Source organism: Sander vitreus, chromosome 15 (genome assembly GCF_031162955.1).
Source record: "Sander vitreus isolate 19-12246 chromosome 15, sanVit1, whole genome shotgun sequence".
Classification (NCBI taxonomy): Eukaryota; Metazoa; Chordata; class Actinopteri; order Perciformes; family Percidae; genus Sander; species Sander vitreus.
Genome location: NC_135869.1, coordinates 15,345,232 through 15,364,707, shown reverse-complemented (window position 1 = coordinate 15,364,707; position 19,476 = coordinate 15,345,232). Strand labels below are relative to the sequence as shown.

General features: G+C 41.2%; 1 protein-coding gene across 3 annotated transcripts in view; it reads left to right on the top strand.

Annotated features, from left to right (window-relative positions):
- The window catches only part of dock6 (dedicator of cytokinesis 6), a 32,089-nt gene extending 13,613 nt beyond the window's left edge, over positions 1-18,476 (top strand). Inside the window, exons 17-50 of one of the 3 annotated variants that reach the window (XM_078268691.1) lie at positions 81-219; positions 342-443; positions 551-637; positions 1,051-1,282; positions 3,328-3,492; positions 3,641-3,813; positions 4,578-4,679; positions 5,042-5,128; positions 6,359-6,454; positions 6,629-6,769; positions 7,101-7,214; positions 7,327-7,497; positions 7,607-7,746; positions 7,860-8,029; positions 8,163-8,314; positions 8,593-8,775; positions 9,457-9,583; positions 9,692-9,776; positions 9,914-10,010; positions 10,106-10,240; positions 10,851-11,003; positions 11,181-11,339; positions 11,435-11,535; positions 11,622-11,814; positions 11,974-12,117; positions 12,249-12,380; positions 12,502-12,516; positions 14,857-14,982; positions 15,071-15,160; positions 15,256-15,492; positions 15,592-15,735; positions 15,908-16,014; positions 16,111-16,284; positions 17,112-18,476. In XM_078268691.1, coding sequence (XP_078124817.1) covers positions 81-219; positions 342-443; positions 551-637; positions 1,051-1,282; positions 3,328-3,492; positions 3,641-3,813; positions 4,578-4,679; positions 5,042-5,128; positions 6,359-6,454; positions 6,629-6,769; positions 7,101-7,214; positions 7,327-7,497; positions 7,607-7,746; positions 7,860-8,029; positions 8,163-8,314; positions 8,593-8,775; positions 9,457-9,583; positions 9,692-9,776; positions 9,914-10,010; positions 10,106-10,240; positions 10,851-11,003; positions 11,181-11,339; positions 11,435-11,535; positions 11,622-11,814; positions 11,974-12,117; positions 12,249-12,380; positions 12,502-12,516; positions 14,857-14,982; positions 15,071-15,160; positions 15,256-15,492; positions 15,592-15,735; positions 15,908-16,014; positions 16,111-16,284; positions 17,112-17,154 — 4,516 coding nt within the window. In that variant the 3' untranslated portion in view covers positions 17,155-18,476. The remainder of the gene's footprint in view (positions 1-80; positions 220-341; positions 444-550; positions 638-1,050; positions 1,283-3,327; positions 3,493-3,640; positions 3,814-4,577; positions 4,680-5,041; positions 5,129-6,358; positions 6,455-6,628; positions 6,770-7,100; positions 7,215-7,326; positions 7,498-7,606; positions 7,747-7,859; positions 8,030-8,162; positions 8,315-8,592; positions 8,776-9,456; positions 9,584-9,691; positions 9,777-9,913; positions 10,011-10,105; positions 10,241-10,850; positions 11,004-11,180; positions 11,340-11,434; positions 11,536-11,621; positions 11,815-11,973; positions 12,118-12,248; positions 12,381-12,501; positions 12,517-14,856; positions 14,983-15,070; positions 15,161-15,255; positions 15,493-15,591; positions 15,736-15,907; positions 16,015-16,110; positions 16,285-17,111) is intronic. The other 2 variants (XM_078268690.1, XM_078268689.1) reach the window with 2 other exon arrangements.
- The last annotated feature ends 1,000 nt before the right edge of the window (positions 18,477-19,476 follow it).

The following is a 19,476-nucleotide window of genomic DNA, read 5'->3' as shown; positions in this document are numbered from 1 at the left end:
TGTTGATCCTCACTGTTGACCTGTGAGTCTGTCTAACTTTTGTCTTCCTTAAAACTTATGTTCAACTCTTGCTCAAAAAGGTCTCCTGAGTTCTATGAGGAGATCAAGATGAAGATTCCCGCCAATCTGACAGACAACCACCATCTGCTGTTTACCTTTTACCACATCAGCTGCCAGCCCAAACAGAATACTCCTCTGGAGGCCCCTGTGGGCTACACCGTGAGTACATGCCTTTCGCTGGCCCACATTTAATACTTCCGCCCACACACTCACTTGTTTGATAGCTCCTTCTGTTGCCTTGCCATGGGTGAGCGATCGTGTGTCTCTTCTTCTGCCTGCAGTGGATCCCTCTGATGCAGCACGGCCGACTACGCACCGGCTCCTTCAGTTTGCCTGTCTCGGTGGAAAAGCCCCCACCTAGCTACTCTGTACTCACCCCGGACGTGAGTGTGTTTTAAAGAGATTGTGTTTATTTCCGTTTGCCATGTCATTACCTACTCCTTTGTGATGGGACTGAGTGTTAAATGAGTTGGATGTCACTCTGCGGCAGGTTCAGCTGCCAGGCATGAAGTGGGTGGATAATCACAAAGGAGTGTTCAATGTTGAGGTGACGGCAGCCTCTTCGGTTCATACTCAGGTACACAAATGTGCTCTTTATAATCCCACCTTTTAAAACTCCTGGTTCTGAAATTGTAATACATTTTAACTAATAGCATCCATAGTTTCCATCTATTGTGAATGAAAATGCCCATAGTCTTTGTCTGGAGAGAAAACAAAACTAACTGGAGCGTATATACATAGGCATTTGAGATATCAAGTTTTTTTTTAACCACATCTTTACTGTGTACTAGTGCATTACATGTCTGAAGGCCTACATATACTATCAGCAGTGCATGCATGTAATGTAACATTTTATATTCGGAAAATCACAGAGACCCTTGATCTTGTCTAAAAAATCTATTGGATTTTCAACCGATTTTCAAATTTCTGCCAAGTTAAAATTCACCCAGTTCAAGTGATATTTAATATTTATTCTATTGTTAACTCTAGGACCCCCATCTGGATAAGTTCTTTACTCTAGTATATGTTCTGGAAGAGTACTCCTTCCCCTTCCGCCTGAAGGATGTCATAATAACGGAGGCAAACATGGAGGGGGAGTTGAAGGCCTGCATGGCTGCACTGAGAGGGGCTCTGCTAGATACCTGTGTCAGGTTCCTGCACCAGCTGCTCAACAAGCTCATTCAGCTCATCATCTACCCACCGGTCATCGCGGGCCAAATTGGTAAGTGAGTTCTAAAGTACCACTATTTGAGATTTGAAGTGCACTTCTCAGAACAAGGCTAAAATGCTAATTCGGATAATTTGAGTAGATAACGTGGTGATGATTAATAATTACTAAAATTAATTAATTTTGGGCAACAAAACTGTTTCATTTACTATATGCACTTTACAGTACATCCAAATCTTTATTATTTTCAACTTCAGTGACACACAAGACAGGGCTTCAGATATGCTAGGTGCCACTTTCATACCTGTTTATATAACTTGACATTCTACCAACCTCATTATTTTTAAAAGTCCTTCATTCCATCGGCCCATGTACAATCAACATTATAACACACTCTCTTTTATCAGGATGTGTCCCCAGTTATTTTAAGCAGGCAGTTGTTTATCCTTTGTTAAAGAAACCAAACCTGGACCCCTCCTTGCTAGATAACTACAGGCCTATTTCCAACTCCCTTTCTTTTCAAAAGTTTTAGAAAAAAGTTGTCGAAAAGCAACTTGTTCAAATACTTGAACTACACAGGGTGATTCATACATTTCAATCAGGTTTCCTCAAGCTGTATTCCACAGAAACAGCTCTCCTTAAGGTCTCAAATGATGTGTTGATGGCTGCAGATGCCGGAGATTGTTCAGTCTTGGTTCTATTGGACCTTACGGTTTTCCACCATATTCTTATCGAGAGGCTTAATCACCTGGGCATTTCAGGGACTGTGATGGAGTGGTTTTCTTCCTATCTCACAGATGGGACTTTTTCAGTCTCTGTAGGTGAATTTATGTCAGACTAGTACAGAGCCCGTTGAAAATGTGTCTGTTTGGAATGGGCGATTGCTTGGCCTGTGGTATTGCTGCTTGTAGAATTCTTCAAAACCAAATTGTACCCCCAAAATGACTTACAGAAGGACCCTAAACCACTTAATATGCAACTCCACTGTATAGACTACTACTGACTTACAGTGTAGGCCACGTCTACATCAGAGGATGACATTGTAGCCTACTACTATATTTACCTGACAGAGAACGGGGCAGATTCAGAATGTAATCACAAAATATCAAAATGACAGTGTGGAGTAATCAGACATTAGTGTCATGGACTCATGGCAGTGTGCTACCCACCTGGCCCGTTATGAGAGCTAATCAGCACATATCTATGTTCATCAACCACCAGAACTGGACCGTTTGGAGAGAGAGAGAGAGAGAGAGAGAGAGAGAGCGCGAGAGAGAGATTTGCAGGGGTATTTTGGCGACGGTAATGTTATTAGTGTTGTAAATTAGCAGTAGACTTAATTAATCCGGCCCAGGGTGAGTCTGATGAAAACTGCTGTGTCTGCCCGGTTCAACTCTGAGATTTTCTCGCATTACACAGCGCTGTGAAGGAATAATCTCCGAAATGATGCTATGTTATGTTCTGCCAGCTCACAGCAACTTCATACAATAGCAGGAAAAGTGTCAAAGGCTGTAACCCCTCTCTCTCTCTCTCTGGTCAGTGTGCATTGTGAGAGGGGGAGTGGCCAGCGGATAGAGCGGCAAAAGCCAATGTGTGCTTACTTACAGAGCCCTTAATGGCCAGTCTCCACAGTACATCATGGACCTTTTGCATCCCTACACCACATGCCGAGCTCTCAGGTCCTCTGCTCAGTGTTTTTTGAGTGTACCTCACTCCTTTTGAGGAGGCCGTGCCTTTCAGTCGGTAGCTTCTAAGCTGTGGAATGCTCTTCCAATAAGCTTAAGTGACTCTGGACTCTTTTAAAAAGCAGCTAAAAACCCATCTGTTCAGACAGGCATTTAGGTAACGTGTACATTTGTGACCTGTCTGTTTTCTTTGTTTATTTTACCTGGTGTTTTATTTGTTTTTGTAAATTTTTGTCTGGTGTTTTCTTGCTTGCTAAATAAATCAAATTGTGTTAAGGTTCTGGTATGGACACGCATGATGGTTAATTTGTGAAGTGTATGTATATTTATACAGTCTACAATTATGCATGTTTTTCCCCCAGCCCTAGTTTTAAGTTCTGCCTCTTGCTGCTCTCACTCTTAATTTATCCACAGTGAACCTGGGCCGGGCTGCTTTTGAAGCTATGGCTTTATTGGTCAACCAGATCCACAAGAACCTGGAGGGGATCCAGGACCAGCACGGCCGCAACAACCTGCTGCTGTCCTACATCCACTACTGCTTCCGCCTGCCAACAGCCGAACCTGCAGTACCCTCGACAGGTGAGTTACCAATCTGAACTGTACAGTCTGTATCTGAGAAGAAGTAAGTGCGCCTTTTACTGGACCACGGGCAGACATTTGATTGGGGAAATGGCTGTTGACTTGCTACAGTAATGTGACCTTTCTATTCGTCCATCTCCATGAGTAGCTGGCACACAGTCCTACGAGATGTCTATGCAGTACGCCACCTTATCGAGAGCAACAGCCCGCCCAAGCAGCCTCCACCTGTCCCGCTCAAAGAGTATCAGCAACTCCAACCCGGACCTGGCTAGCACTCCAATTTCTCCTGACGAAGAGGTACAGAGGATCATAGGAAGCAAGGTGAGCTGCACCCGTCTTTCGAAATGGGTTATACTTGTGTGGAAGTTCTGGAAAAGCCTTAAAATCATCTTGAAAGTCACGAGAGCAGTTGAATACTTTATATTCAGTTTTAGAGTTCTTAAAATAATGCATTTCTTGATATTGTGTTTTGTGAGAAATCTGTAATGTATTTGCTCTTATTTGTGTTCTTATAGGTGTTTATTGTATGCATTAATTTCATTTGCAAATTGTCTTATATTTAATTTTGTCTAGCATTAAAGGTCGTTTTTAAATAATGAATCTCCATCGTGTACTCCGTTTATATTCCTGGTAGATTAAAAAGAGAAGCGGCAGCACAAAAAATGATCACGTCGGTGTTTTTATGGAACCCCTTGTGACATATTCCTACTTTCTGCTTATCCAATATCAGTCTGTTATGTCTCGGCTCCTAACAGCAGATTCAATAAGCTCAGGTTGACTGATAACTATGCCAACAGTTAATGATGCTGCTTATGTGCAATTATGCTTGGTGCCTCTGTCCCTTGTGTTTCATTCAGTACCTCCAGCCCTTCCTCTGTTCTTTCCTCTCCTGCTATCTTTGCTGATTCAAGCTTCACTTTTCTACACTCCATGCCCCTTATTTGTTTCTTCCCAGTTTTATCCTTCAAAAATATAATATTGTGTGGTAATTACCTTCCCTTTTACTCACTGTGCCCTTGCCTCTTGCCGCACTGTGTGTTTGTGTATGTGTTTTGTGTGTGTGTGTCTCTGGTGGCTTATGGCAGGGTATTGACCGCTCCCACTCCTGGGTAAACTCTGCTTATGCCCCCGGGGGCTCCAGATCTGTGCTACGCCGAAACCCCAACTCCAGCTGTGAGCTCAAGCAGGTGCCAAATCCCTCCTCCTCTTCCTCCTCCTCACCTTCACCTCCTCACCACCTCCATCCTGAACCATCTCTGATCAACTCTCGTGGGTCATTTCCTCTCACTTTGCTAGCCATGTCCTACCTGTCACACCTATTTGCATCTTGTCTGTCGTTCACAATTCATCCTCTCACCGCCGACTAACAGACTACACCTGTTGTGTTTGAGAGACATAATCTCTGCCTGGGGCTCGTCAGACTTCTTACTAGGCTAGCGATCATCAGAGTTCATAGAGAGTTCTCTGGTCACCCATCCATTTCCATTCATTCATTTTCACATCACTTTGTCCTCATCTGTGTGTTCACCTCACCACCACTCCATGTCAGGCAAACGACCGCAGCTGCAATCGCATGTCTGCCTTTCTGGACAGCGTGGCCTTGTTTTCAGTTCCCCCAAGGCAGATTACCAAGAAGGTAAAACTGACATCTACTATAACAAACTGTAAAAGTGACATTCTTCATAACAAACTAACACATTTTGATGTCCTGGCATTCATCAACTTTCCGTGTCATGAACATTCATCACCATTCATGACATTTTAACAATTGCGTCTTTCTGTAAGTTGGTGTGAATGTTTTTTGTTGATACACTGACATTTCAGAGTTTTTTTGACTGAAAATTGCAGGACTCAATCTGTAGCAGATTTACTGATGAATTAAATGAATTAGTTTAATGTTTCTTTACTATCACTTTAGAACTTACTAGATCATTACTTGATAAATCATTTAATAAAGTGTTTCATTCTGGTTGTTTAACCTGAATTAGGGATGGAATTCCGTAACTATAAAACAATTGCATTTATCTTTTACAAACCACAGTTACAGCTCATATCTTGTGAAAAAAATAAACATGCACCACTTAAATCTTAATAGCTCATATACAGTGGTGCTCATAAGTTTATGAACCCATGCTAAAGTTGACTAAAAAGAGGAATAAAAAAAATCATCTTTTGGAAATTGATCTTAATGCCTTAATTAAAAGAATTATCCGAAAAATCCAACCTTTAAGGACACCAATTTTCTTTGTGAATGAATAATGTATCGTAAATAAATAAATGTTCTTCCTTAAAATACAGGGGGCATAAGTCAGTACACCCCTATGTTAAATCACCCATAGAGGCAGGCAGATTTTTATTTTTAAAGGCCAGTTATTTCGTGGATCCAGGATACTATGCATCCTGATAAAGTTCCCTCTGCCTTTGGAATTAGCCTGGAAATAGCCTCACATCATCACATACCCTTCACCATACCTAGAGATTGGCATGGGGTACTTTCCATAAAATCATCTCTCAATACAAATCAAACCAGCTATTAGGCTAACTGAAATAAAACCATGCCAATCTCTAGGTATGGTGAAGGGTATGTGATGATGTGGGGCTATTTTAATTCCAAAGACCAAGGGAACTTGCATAGTATCCTGAATACTATGCATCCTGATAAAGAGATGATTGAGATATGATTTTATGGAAATGCCAATCTCTAATTTTTAATTAAGGCATTAAGATCAATTTCCAAAAGATGATTTTTTTATTACTCTTTTTAGTCAACTTTAGCATGGGTTCATAAACGTATGAGCACCACTGTAGTTTCTAAAATGATTTGTTCATGTAAGCTTAAATTAGCTCTGTGTTGGTCCATGTGTAGCTGCTCCATGAGGAGCTTGCATTGCAGTGGGTGGTCAGCACCAGCACAGTGAGGGAAGCAGCGCTGCAGCAGGCTTGGTTTTTCTTCCAGCTTATGGTGAGTATTTCTTTGTACATTGATATTAATGTTATACCACTTTCTTAAGAGTCTAAAGGGAATACTACAAAAACAAGCCTCAAAACACACATTCTGTAGGAACCATTATTATACCACGATAGCTAATATTTTCATTAAGTGATTATTTTTCTTACTATTTGCCCTCTCCTCTAGACAAAGAGCATGACCCATCATTTATTCCTGACCTCGAAATTGGACATTGCCAGGCGTCAGCGTTTTCCAGACCGCTTTGTGGACGACATCGCTGCACTTGTGTGTGCCATCAGTGCAGACATTGCCAATCGATACCACAAGGTATACAGCCCACAATCCACACTGCAAGCAATTCAACAAATAAACTGTGGACAGTTGTTTTCAATGAAGAAAGTATAATATAATTAAAGATGGTCAGAGGTTGTTTTAAAGTTTTTGTCCAATAGAAAGTTGCCTTATTTCTTACACAATGCTTGATCTTTATCGGTGTCATTGATTTAAATAACCCAGTGACCAGAAAAAGTCTGTTTTCCTTTTGATATCTCAAAGATATCTTAATATCTTTGAGATCTTCCCTTTTATCTAATCATGTGTACTCTTTTGCTCATTCCTGTCCTCTCTCTCTCCCTATGAATATCTCCCTCTCTCTCAGGATGTGGAGCTTGTGGAGAGGTTGAATAGTAGTCTGGCCTTCTTCCTGAATGACCTTCTGTCTCTCATAGACCGGGGCTTTGTGTTCAACCTCATCCGCTCCTACTACAAACAGGTGTCTATTGCTTCTTTCCCAGTTCTTTAATAAAAAACACTGTAAATCCCAATGCTCCCCACGCATATTTTAAAAGAGCTTTTTCTATCTCAAACAAACGTGTGTTAAACAGATTGCCAACAAGCTTCACACAGCGCAGAACCCAAGCTCTCTGATTGCCCTGAGGGTGGACTTCACTCGTATTGTCTGCAGCCACGAGCACTACGTCATCCTCAACCTGCCGTGCTCCACTCTCAGCCCTCCAGCCTCCCCCTCCCCCTCCACCTCCTCCACCACCTCACAGGTACTTGAGCAGGCCGGAACATACGATTTAACTGATTTAAGATACTCTTATTCTATTTTCATCATCTTCTATCTCACCCTCCTATCGGTTGTTGTATCCACATCCACAGAGTTCAGCGTTTTCCAGTATGGTGCAAGACCAGGGTGTGGCCACCATGTTTGAGCTCTCCGTCCCTTTCCGCCAGCAGCACTTCCTGTCTGGCCTGCTGCTTACTGAGCTCTCTCTCATACTTGATCCTGATGGAGAAGGGTAGGCTCTTACTAGCTGCAAAAATCAGGAGTTTTATTCAGTTTCCCCATAGGGATCATCAGTTTGATCTTAACTCAAAATTAAATACAGTATATACTTTTTTTCCCCCATAGGGTTTTCTTCCTTCATAAAAAGGCCATTAGTGCGCTTCACTCCCTGCTGTGCAGCCATGATGCAGACCCTCGTTACACTGACCCTCAGGTCAGAGCCCACGTCGCTCAGCTCTATCTGCCCCTCATCCCCATCGTCATGGAGACGTTGCATCAGCTCCACGACTTCTCTGGTAAGCACAACATATATGCAACCCACTGATATTGTTATGGCTAGCCACCTCCTCCGCACATTTATTTCATTTGCAAATTGGTTTTATTTCCAGTATTATTGCACCTGAGAGTGCTTTTCTAATTTCTTTCTAGACTCCTCGCTTGCTCGGGTTCGCCATGCCTCAGCCCACGCCGATGATGCTGACCCAGACAGCGGCAACACTATCAGTCAGTCTGTTGCCATGGCGATTGCTGGCTCTCCTTTACCGCATGTCAAAGCCAACCCGTTTGCTCTGCCCACAGTGGTGAGTGATAGCAGCAGAGGTCAGGCTGTTCCTCGGGCCCTACAGACTGACGGGTCACAGATCGGCCTCTGTGTGGGAGGCTGCTGCCTTATTTTAACAGATGATCACTCATAACGCTTAGTCAAAAAGCATTTGCATTTTTCCCATGTTATTTTTTTTGGAATTACAACTGCTCCTCTTAGCCTATAGGTGTCTTTCTGTCCTTTTCTGTAGACAGACTTTTTGTACTGTAGCAGATTAAAAGACTGGCACTGAGTGTTTGTGTTTGTCTTCACCAGGCTGGGCGCCAGTCCAGCTCTCTGTCTGCTGAGTGCAGCAGGACTCTCCTGGTGAGTTTCTTGTGGGTGCTGAAGAATGCAGATGCTGCTCTCATGGAACGCTGGGTTTTTGATTTGTCTGTACTGCAAATCAACCGCCTGTTGGATCTGCTCCATCTCTGTGTCTCCTGCTTTGAATACAAGGTACAATAACCAGGCAGTGTCACTACTATTAGAGTCTTTCATTACTCATACACCCAATAGGAGTCAAAACCAATTTACAGTTGTTTAATTTGGACGTGCCAGACCACCATTACAGATACTATGACAGTAGTTGTTTCAAGAAAGTTGCCTGTGTGATGGAATTTCCAGCTTACAAACTCATGCTATCTGAGTTGTACCACACTTTTGCATACTTCCCAGAGAAATAGGCCGAACTAGGCATTAGCATCTGTTTTTTAGGTGCCTGCAAGGTTCAACTAAACGTAATGCCTCCAGCAGGAGTTCAAATAAAACCTTCAGGAAGACAGGAACTTCAGAAGTTGGGATGGCACCCACACTGTACTGTGTGATCCTAAATTCTCCTCAATTGAGTGTTCATTAAATGCTTCTGTGTAATTCACCAAAGTCTCCTGAATCTTCTTCACTTATGTGAAATGAGTTGTGCTTCTCTGAGTTTTTCCTCAACAGCCTGCCTTGATTTATCAATAGTGCAGTGTGCTGTAGTTTTGTTTTTCTGAAGTGTTTGTGTTCTGAATTATGGTCATGTTTTGTTATGTCATGCTGTTTATACGTGGTAAAGTGGAATTTGTTTGACCAAATAATCTTGTTTTTCCCTGTTGTCGTTGTTTGTCCCTGTCCTGTGATGTTTGATGGTTGTTGTAGGGGAAAAAGGCTCTGGAGAGAATCAATAGCCTGACATTTAAAAAGTCTCAGGACATGAAGGCCCGACTGGAGGAGGCAATACTGGGCACCATTGGGGCTCGTCAGGAGATGGTCCGCCGCTGCAGAGGTAAGTAGCATGAGAGTAGCCAGTAATGTGTGTGAGTCGGTCACTTTTTTTATTTAAGGTCTTTATAAACTTGTGTTCATGGAAATTGTAATTTGTTTTCTCTGCCAGAAAGGAGTCCCTACGGCAGCCAGGAGAATGTTAGGTGGAGGAAGAATGTCACTCACTGGAGACAAAATACAGACAGAGTCGACAAGTATGTTCACATTAATTAAATTACTGATAGATTTCTGGATTATAATTCAAATTATGAACATTGCATTCTGTGCTGTCTCATCATCTAAATAGTGCCTACATGTTATAGTGATGGTTGTAAAATGACACCTCTTACAGGACTAAAGCTGAGGTGGAGCAGGACTCTGTGGTGGATGGAAACTTAGCTACTGAGGCTTCTCTGATAGTACTGGACACACTGGAGATTGTAGTCAAGGTAAAGCAATCATTATCACCACACACAGTACTGTTCATTTTATGTAGAATTGCCTAACTGTAATTTGATGTTTCTCTCTGTTTGTCCTCTGTCAGACTGTGGTGGCATCAGAGCTAAAGGAAAGTGTTCTGGGTGGAGTGCTGAGAGTGCTTCTCCACAGCATGGCAGGCAACCAGAGCGCCCTCTTCCTGCAGCACTGCTTCACTACACAAAGGGCTCTGGTCTTTAAGGTACATACGTGAAATGTGTCAATTATAGTTTTCTGTTGCTTTATTAGTTGCTTTTTTTTTTAACAATCTAATATATTTGAAGCTTGAAATATTTTGACAGTCACTCAACACACGTGTAACTTTTCTCCCTACGTATTCGCTGTCTTACACTTTGACCTACAGACTAATTTTAACACTTTTCAAGATGTTTGTTGTCACTTCAGTTATGACTGAAATTGACTTACAATTATGTGAAATACTTTACCTGGGAGGCTCCATTAAAGAAAGACGGTAAATATAAAAAGACGTATATAATAAAATATAATATAATAACGTATAACAAGCAATGAAATAAAATATTCATTAAAGAAAAATGGTGAATAGTTAATATGAAAAACATTAAATATAATACAGTTAAATATTATAAAAGAATATAAGAAGCAATACATAATTCATTTTGCTTACTTTGTAGGGGAAACAAACAATAACATGTATATTTACTCAAGATTGCATCTACATGCGGTTAACAATTGTATAAAGAACTTGAATTTTAAAGAAACAAATCGTAAATCATGCTTAATGTATTTGTGTAAGGAGTATACAAAGTGAGAAAGTGTGTTTGTGTGTGTAGTTCCCAGAAATGCTGTTTGAAGAGGACACAGAGCTTTGTGCGGACCTGTGCCTGCGTCTCCTACGTCACTGCAGCAGTAGTGTCGGCTCTGTCAGAAGTCACGCCTCCGCCTCTCTTTACCTGCTCATGAGGCAGAACTTTGAGATTGGAAATGTAAGTCTAGACACTGTCTCTGCATTGTGGGTCATTTTTATTTTAATATTCTTGGTATAACTAGGGACATGCCAGTAAAACAAAATGGATCTGCAGGACAGATACAGGGTGTTTGAGGAATAGACGCTTTAATAATATTATGAGTTACAATTTGTCCTAATTTTGCCCTTGGACCAGAACTTTGCTCGAGTAAAGATGCAAGTCACAATGTCCCTGTCATCACTGGTGGGAACGTCACAAAACTTCAATGAGGAGCATCTTCGCCACTCACTCAAGACAATCCTGACGTATGCTGAAGAGGACCTGGAGCTGCGTGACACGCCCTTCCCAGAGCAGGTATGTAACAGCCTCTGTACAAAGTCCCATATGGAGCTGCAAGAATGAATGAGACTTGTATACTAATGTCCTGGATGGCACTTTTGAAAATGCAGGTCCAGGATCTGGTATTCAACCTGCACATGATTCTTACTGACACTGTTAAGATGAAAGAGCATCAGCAGGATCCAGAGATGCTCATTGACCTAATGTACAGGTACTGTGATGCACATTAATAAGGCCTGCAAACAACAAGAAAGTGTCACAAATATTTGAAAGAAACTTTTTTTTTTTTTTTTTCAGGATTGCAAAGGGCTACCAGAACTCCCCTGACCTGCGTCTGACGTGGCTCCAGAACATGGCAGGGAAACACTCTGAGAGAGGAAACCATGCTGAAGCTGCCCACTGTCTGGTCCACAGCGCAGCGCTGGTGGCAGAATACCTCAACATGCTGGAGGATTGCCGTTACCTGCCAATTGGTTGTGTCACGTTTCAGGTCAGTGCATGCTGTTTAATTTGGTGACTCACTCTACTTACAGCAGTATGAGATAGGACGTTGTCCCAAAACTGGAGCACCAAGACTTAAGCCCGCGATTGTTGAAACGCGCAAATATATAAGATTTTATATGTTATGACTTCTCTGTTTTTCCCTCAGAATATTTCATCCAACGTATTGGAAGAGTCAGCCGTATCTGATGACGTCTTGTCTCCAGAGGAGGAGGGGATTTGTGCTGGGAAGTACTTCAGCGAGTCTGGTCTGGTGGGCCTCCTGGAGCAAGCAGCTGCCTCTTTTAACATGGTACGACTCATATTCTCCGACCACACTGTGTGTTAACACAGCACAAGGTTACAGCATTAACATGGCTCAAGGAGTGTTACGTGATCGGGTGGTATGTGTAAAACTGGCTTTCCGTTGTGCTGTAACCCCAGGCCGCAATGTACGAGGCTATAAATGAAGTGTACAAGATTCTGCTGCCCATCCATGAAGCCAACAGAGACTTCAAAAAGCTGGCTACTGTCCACGGGAAGCTACAGGATGCCTTCACCAAAGTCTACAACCAAGTGAGTTGATAGTTTGACCCTGAAATCACCAGCAATTAACTGGGCTGTTAGTGTTGATGAGAAAATTTGTTTTATCCTGGATTCCTCCTGATATGAGTCTTCTCTTTTTCCATTTTTCCAGAGTTCAGGATGGGAGGTAACGCGTTCATTTGTTATATTGAGAACATAACATTTAAAGTCAAACTAATTCAGCTATTCCTTTTTATTTTGTATTGACAATGTTTTTTTTCTTCCTCCTTTCTTGTTTTCTTCTCCTCTCCGGTGTGAATGACATGTTACTGGTGAGTAATACAAAACTTGCTTTCACACTTTGACATAGTCGAGCCACGGTTACAAAACCGTTTCCAACCCTTTCTGACACCCTCCTACTTTGTTGAAACTACGTTTCAGGCTAGATAAATTATTTTGTCTTTGTCCTACACCAGTTGCTCTTCTATTCCTAAATATAATCAACTTTATACAGTAACAAGAGAGCCTTTTCATCTGTGTAGCCTTGATCTCTGTGTGTGACTGAGATTGTAAGGCAAGGCAACTTTATTTCTATAGCACATTTCAGCACCAAGGCAATTCAAAGTGCTTTACATAAAACATTGAAGAGCAATTAAAAAGAGATACAAATACAAGAACCATCTTTTCCTAAACTTATCTAAGTAGTTATTGTGCCTAAAACTAACCAAACTGCGACTATTTCAAAACGTTAACGACGTGTTTAAAACCGCGAAAGTTACGTTCTCTAGTTTAGCTATGAGTACGGACACCGCTCCTGTGGGTCGTATTTCCTGCCACTGCTAGAGGTGCTAATTTAAGAAACACTCCTGTGGGTCAAATTAGAGATTAGGAATAAACAACCTGTATCGTCGTGTGGTTTGGAGGACTTGTTGGGCCCCAACCTGTTGTGGAAAAAATATTGCATTTATAACTTTGGAAGTTTCCCAGTTGATGTCAGTGCTGTCAGTTTTATTGGCCCCAGTACTCAGCACTCTTAAGAGAACTCCTTGAGGCACTTCCTCTATGGCTTCAGTGTTTATTACACACCGCAATATGAAAGTGTCAGACGAAATTCAAATACTGACTTTGATGCTATTCGTAAAGTCTTAAGATATTTAATGTAAATGGCCTCCCATCCTCTGGGGAGCAGGAAAGCCTCTTAAATTGTAATGCAATCTGTTTGATTCTGTATTTATATTTGATGTTTGTAAGTGTGTGTGTGTGTGTGTGTGTGTGTGTGTGTGTGTGTGTGTGTGTGGGGAATGCTGGCGAGATTGACGCCGCTCCGTCTGACTTGTTTATTTTCAGTAAATTTACTTTTTCTCACGAATACATCCATGATTTTCATACTCAGTTCATTAGCAAAGTTCAGTAGTTATATATAGCTACGCATTTTATCATCGCTCCGCCGTATTTTGTTTTAAACGGGGTTGGAGTCTGACATGATGCCTGACCTGCGTCTTTGACCGGAGGATGCAAGTTAAGTTTACCGCAATAGCCTAAGCATACAGCCCACTAGGACTATCTACCCACAATAACTTCATGGATAGGCTACATCTGCTGGAGTAAGGATGAGGAAATATTTAAGTGAACATTACCGGCTATGGGGGAACTATGCACCTTCTGCGGAGCTTCTGTGTCAACGCGACATTCTCCGACGCTCAAAGTATGCCCACCGAGGATCTCGTCGCAACAAAATCTACATGGTTTGCAAGGATGGCAAAATATTCCCCTGTCTCTGGCGGGGCTTCTCTCGTCTGCGTTTTCGTTGTGGACCGTGGACTGGACGTTCTGTGTCTCGCGGCAGCGGAGCGATGATTTCTTCCACCTGAACCAAGCAGTCCCACATGGATTTGTTTACATCTGTAAACCCCGCTCATTTGGGGGGGAGGTGGTCTAGCACTGCTCTATCGCGAAAACTGGAAGTTTACACCCCTGCCCACTCACTGAGATCCTCCTCAACAGGCCTACCTCAGCATCCTGGGAGAGACGGCTTTCAGCTACATCACCCCCAAGCTGTGGAATTCACTGCCAGACTACATCAGACACTGTGACTCAATTACTGACTTTAAAAACAGACTTAAAACATATCTCTTCAAGATGGCTTATGGACTGACTGACAGACTTTTATTTTTATTTGTATTTTTATGAGATGACTATAATTTTAATATCCTTTTTTGTTTGTGAAGTGACCTTGGGTGTCATGAAAGGCGCTTTAAATAACATTTATTATTATTATTATTATATTAAGAACAAAGAAAACTGCTGCACTACCTCGAAAAACAAGGGACAAGGTGTAAAATCACAAAAGTCACGTACTAAGACCCCAAGCTTCACAAATCTTATTTTTAATAGAGAGAATAGATAGACTTGCAGCTTCTCCACATCAAAAATGTCTTGCTTCTTGTTGTGCTCTGTTTACATTTTTAAACTACCCGAGGCTGTTTAGAAAATCATCTACTCTTTTCATCCCGTCTTTAGTGTTTAGAGAATGTTTGGGACCTACTTCCGAGTGGGTTTCTATGGCTGCCGGTTTGGAGACCTGGATGAACAAGAGTTTGTCTACAAGGAGCCATCAATCACCAAATTAGCTGAGATCTCCCACAGACTCGAGGCATGTAGAGTACTCAGGATACTAATAAAGGTGTCATTAATGATTAATGAGAAACATATTTCTAAAGATGAATCTCTTTGGTGCACAGGAGTTCTACTCGGAGAGGTTTGGGGATGAGATGGTTGAAATTATCAAGGACTCCAACCCAGTGGACAAAAACAAACTGGATCCCAACAAGGTAGCATGATATGTATACATGTTGTGACTAATAATATATCAGTACAGGTTTGGAAAAGGTACAAGTGTAATGATGACTGTTTGTGCTTCTTTCAGGCCTACCTCCAGATCACCTACGTTGAACCATTCTTCGACACATACGAACTAAAGGAAAGAATCACCTACTTTGATAAGAATTACAACCTGCGTACTTTCATGTACTGTACTCCCTTTACTCTGGACGGGCGAGCCCACGGCGACCTGAATGAGCAGTACAAACGCAAAAGCATCCTTACAACATCTCACGCCTTCCCTTACATCAAGACACGCATCAATGTTATCCACAAGGAGGAGGTGAGTATCTGTTGAGGAGGAATTTTTGTTCAGTTGTTATATGATTGTAGTGCGTGGGGTGAAAAAAGTCAACTATTTCTGTTGTCTTTGATTCTCCAGATCATTCTTGTCCCCATGGAGGTGGCCATTGAGGACATGCAGAAGAAGACTCAGGAGCTTGCCTTCGCTACAAACCAAGACCCTGCAGACGCCAAGATGCTGCAGATGGTTCTGCAGGGCTCTGTGGGCACCACTGTCAACCAGGTGTTTAGATACTTGCAACTGATGATGTATAACCATAATGCATTTAGAAGGCCAAAATCCCACATCCTCCTGAAATATTAATCCCATCCAAATGGGGTTGAAAGTCTGGTCAGTGTTTTAAATAGTGACAGGCATTCCTTAGTATATATGTAACCCTTTCTCCCCCTCACAGGGCCCCCTTGAGGTGGCGCAGGTCTTTCTCTCCGACATTCCTGATGATCCAAAGCTGTTTCGCCATCACAACAAACTGCGCCTCTGCTTTAAAGACTTCACTAAGAGGTGATGACACACTCCACGGCCCAGACGCAGACTGCTGTGTAACTAATAAAAACAAAACCCCAACTCCATGTGTCCTCTCTGCTCATTTTTGTGCAGGTGTGAGGATGCCCTGAGGAAGAATAAAGCCCTGATTGGACCAGATCAGAAGGAGTACCACAGAGAGATGGAAAGGAACTACAATAAACTGAAAGAAGCTCTGGGGCCTCTCATCAACCGCAAGATCCCCCAGCTATACAGAAACCTGCCAGCTCAGACTACGCAAACACAACGGTAACATGACACTAAACACACACACACACACACACACACACACACACACACACACACACACACATACACACACACATACACACAAAATGAGCTCATGCTGCTTCTTCAACTCCATCAGATCAACACAAGAGAAACTTAAAACCAAAATGTATCATTCTCGAGGTCATAGACTATATATTTGAATTTAAGGACTTAAAAATTGTCACATTCCTCAAAACTTTTACATTAATCTATAATGGAAGATTAGTACAGTTCTTCAAGAATTGTAGCATGTTTGACTATGGAAACTATCACCATATGTTTTTTATTTTCATCTGCTTTTGGCATCAGCTGTGTTTGCATGTGACGGTCCAAGGACTGCTGCTTCATAATCAAAAACAGAGCTACAGTCAAAGCACCTGCCCGAGCCATGCTTTAATACTGAGGACAAATGTTTATTTTAGATGTTTCTTCCAGACTTATTAAACTAAATGTAAATAGATGTTAAAACATTATATTGAGACAAAATGTTACTTAGTGATATTACTCTGTGAACAGACAACCAACACTGAATAAAATAAATATGGTGGTTTTACCTCATTCTTAACTCTTTGAAGGCAGATACTCATTCAGAGTCATGCAGGCGTGTGGGGCGCTACAAAAAGACATTATTCACAGGTTTCACTCCTTAACTCCCAGGGTCAGATTTTATCTCTAAAATGAACTAATAACAAATAATTCAAGTGTCACAGAATTCAACATCTCAATTGATTTAGCATATTTTCAGATACACTTTTCAGCAAAATAAACCAAAACACTTAAATCATCGTCTTGCTTTTCTCTCACAGGAACTCCTACAGTAGGTCCAGTCTTCGCAGAGTTGACTGTTGAGGCGCAGCAAACTGGATAACAACACAGAAAAACAAGCTTTAGAAATTAGCCACGTCTCATCCCCTCTGTTCCCCCTCCCCCCCACTGTATTGCTAACCAACTGTCACAAGCACACACGCACTGTCCTCTTCCTCGTCTAGCTCATTATTTTACCCACCCACCCCCTGGCCACCCAGACACTCCATAATCCCCCCACCACTGCCACCACACACACACACACACACACACACACACACACACTTGTCACCTCTTTTCCTGTTGAACCATCTCCCCCGTCACCACCACTCTCACACCTCTGTAGGAGAAAACCGTGGCTGTTTATACTGGAAAGTTATCTGCACTGTAAACATCGACATTTGGAGCAAGGCTCTGACATGTCGGTGTTTTAAACTAAGCTTTCAAAAGTAGTGTCCTCACAATAATCTCCCTGAGCTTGATCTGGTTTTAACTTAAGTTTTTACAGGACTAGAGCTGCCAAACACATTTTGTATCCAAATCGTTTGGGAGTTCTGTTTTCCTTTTGCTTCTTGTGTTTGCTTTTGAAGAGGCTGTAGTTTGTCTGTTTTGTGTAGTGGCCTTATTTAATTTGTAAGATATTGTTTCTAAACTATGCCTGGTAGTACTCACTGCCAGACTTAGTTATTAAATAGTCCCAGGGAGTATTCTTTTGTTATCAACAGACCAAATAACTGACATTCCTTCTTCCTCAAGTTGTCACATTTATCTGCCGATCTCTCGTTTTATTCATTAAAGAGCGGAGGTGGGATCATTCTGACAAAGCTCAGGCCTCAGGCCTAGTCCGTCTCCAGCAGGAATGAACTGTAGTAGCAGTTTTAGAAGGAAAATGATTATTGTAGTGGGGAAAAAGCCAGGATGGGATGTTTAAATGTGTTTTTTAAACTGTGAAATTCTCTTGTAATGCACTGCAGTCACATCAGATGTTTATCACAGTAACACTGCCGTTGGCCAGACCTTCTCCTTCACCCACACAAATATGTTCAAACTGTGACATGCACTATCACCCTGCAGTACAGTCTGATAACTGAATTACTGAAACATTTTGCATATGTGTGGCATGAGGAGGTGTGTCCAACACCCTGGTTGTAGCAGATTTATATTCATTGTAGCTATTTCCAACTACTGTTTCTATTATATTGCACTATTGTAAACAAACTGCAGCACATTAACAATGTAACTACTAAAATATCCATGCTTTTGTTATTTTACGATGCTGGAGACTTTTTTTTACCAATTAGATGAACAATGTTTTATTTATTTACACTGTCTTTTTTACTGCCTTCTATTAAATTTTTCTTCTGACACCTCTGGTCAGCTTTCATTTGTGTGTGGCTACAGAGCTGAAGAATAGACACTGCATTGTACAATACATTTATCAAACTGTATTGTAGTGACAATAACTGAAAATATGTAATATATTCCCTTTAAAGTTTCAGTCTGTGCTCCTCAATAGTGACTGTATACTATTGGTATCACATTGTAATTAGGGACGTAACGGTATGAAAATTTAACCTCACGGTTATAGTGACCAAAATTATCACGGTTTATGTTCAGAAAGCACTGAGGCCTACACAAGCTGAAATAGTTTCAAAAAGTGTAACAGTGTTTATTATATTACAAAAATATAGGCAAAACCTTATCAAAAGTGCAACTTTTAACATCAAACGAACAAGGGTTCAGCATGTAAACAGCTTATTTGTCAGGAACATTTCCAGTAGTGCAGGTTTAAATTATACAAATCCAAACATTCAAGCTAAGACATAAAGAACAATATGTAAACAAATCAAAGAAACACCACTAATTACTTGTTTTCTTCATAATCAAAATTAAAATGTAAAACTGTACATATGAACACTTTAAAGTAAAATTTAATTATCACGGTTTTCTGTATTAAAACGGTAATTGTTATCGTCAACATTTTTATCACGGTTTACCGTTACACTGGTAATTGTTACATCCCTAATTGTAATAGTAGGCCTGTTTAATATTATTCTACTATTACGATAGTTTTAAAAAGTTTTATTTTTGTAAATTTGTTTCTTTGTGGTCAGTTATTTATTGTACATTTTAAACGGACACACGGAACAAAGCAAAAACAAACAAACGCACAACAAGGATATGACAGTCAGACTAACCATATCACCCAAAAAGAAAAAGTTAATAAAAGAATAAAAAACATGCAGGTAAATAAAACAAATACTATCCTATTTCCCTTGTCTTACCCGATCTCGTACACATTTACCAACCTGTGTAACTTTTTGGGGAAGTTATTTCATGCTATTTGCCTCAAATCATATTCTTATG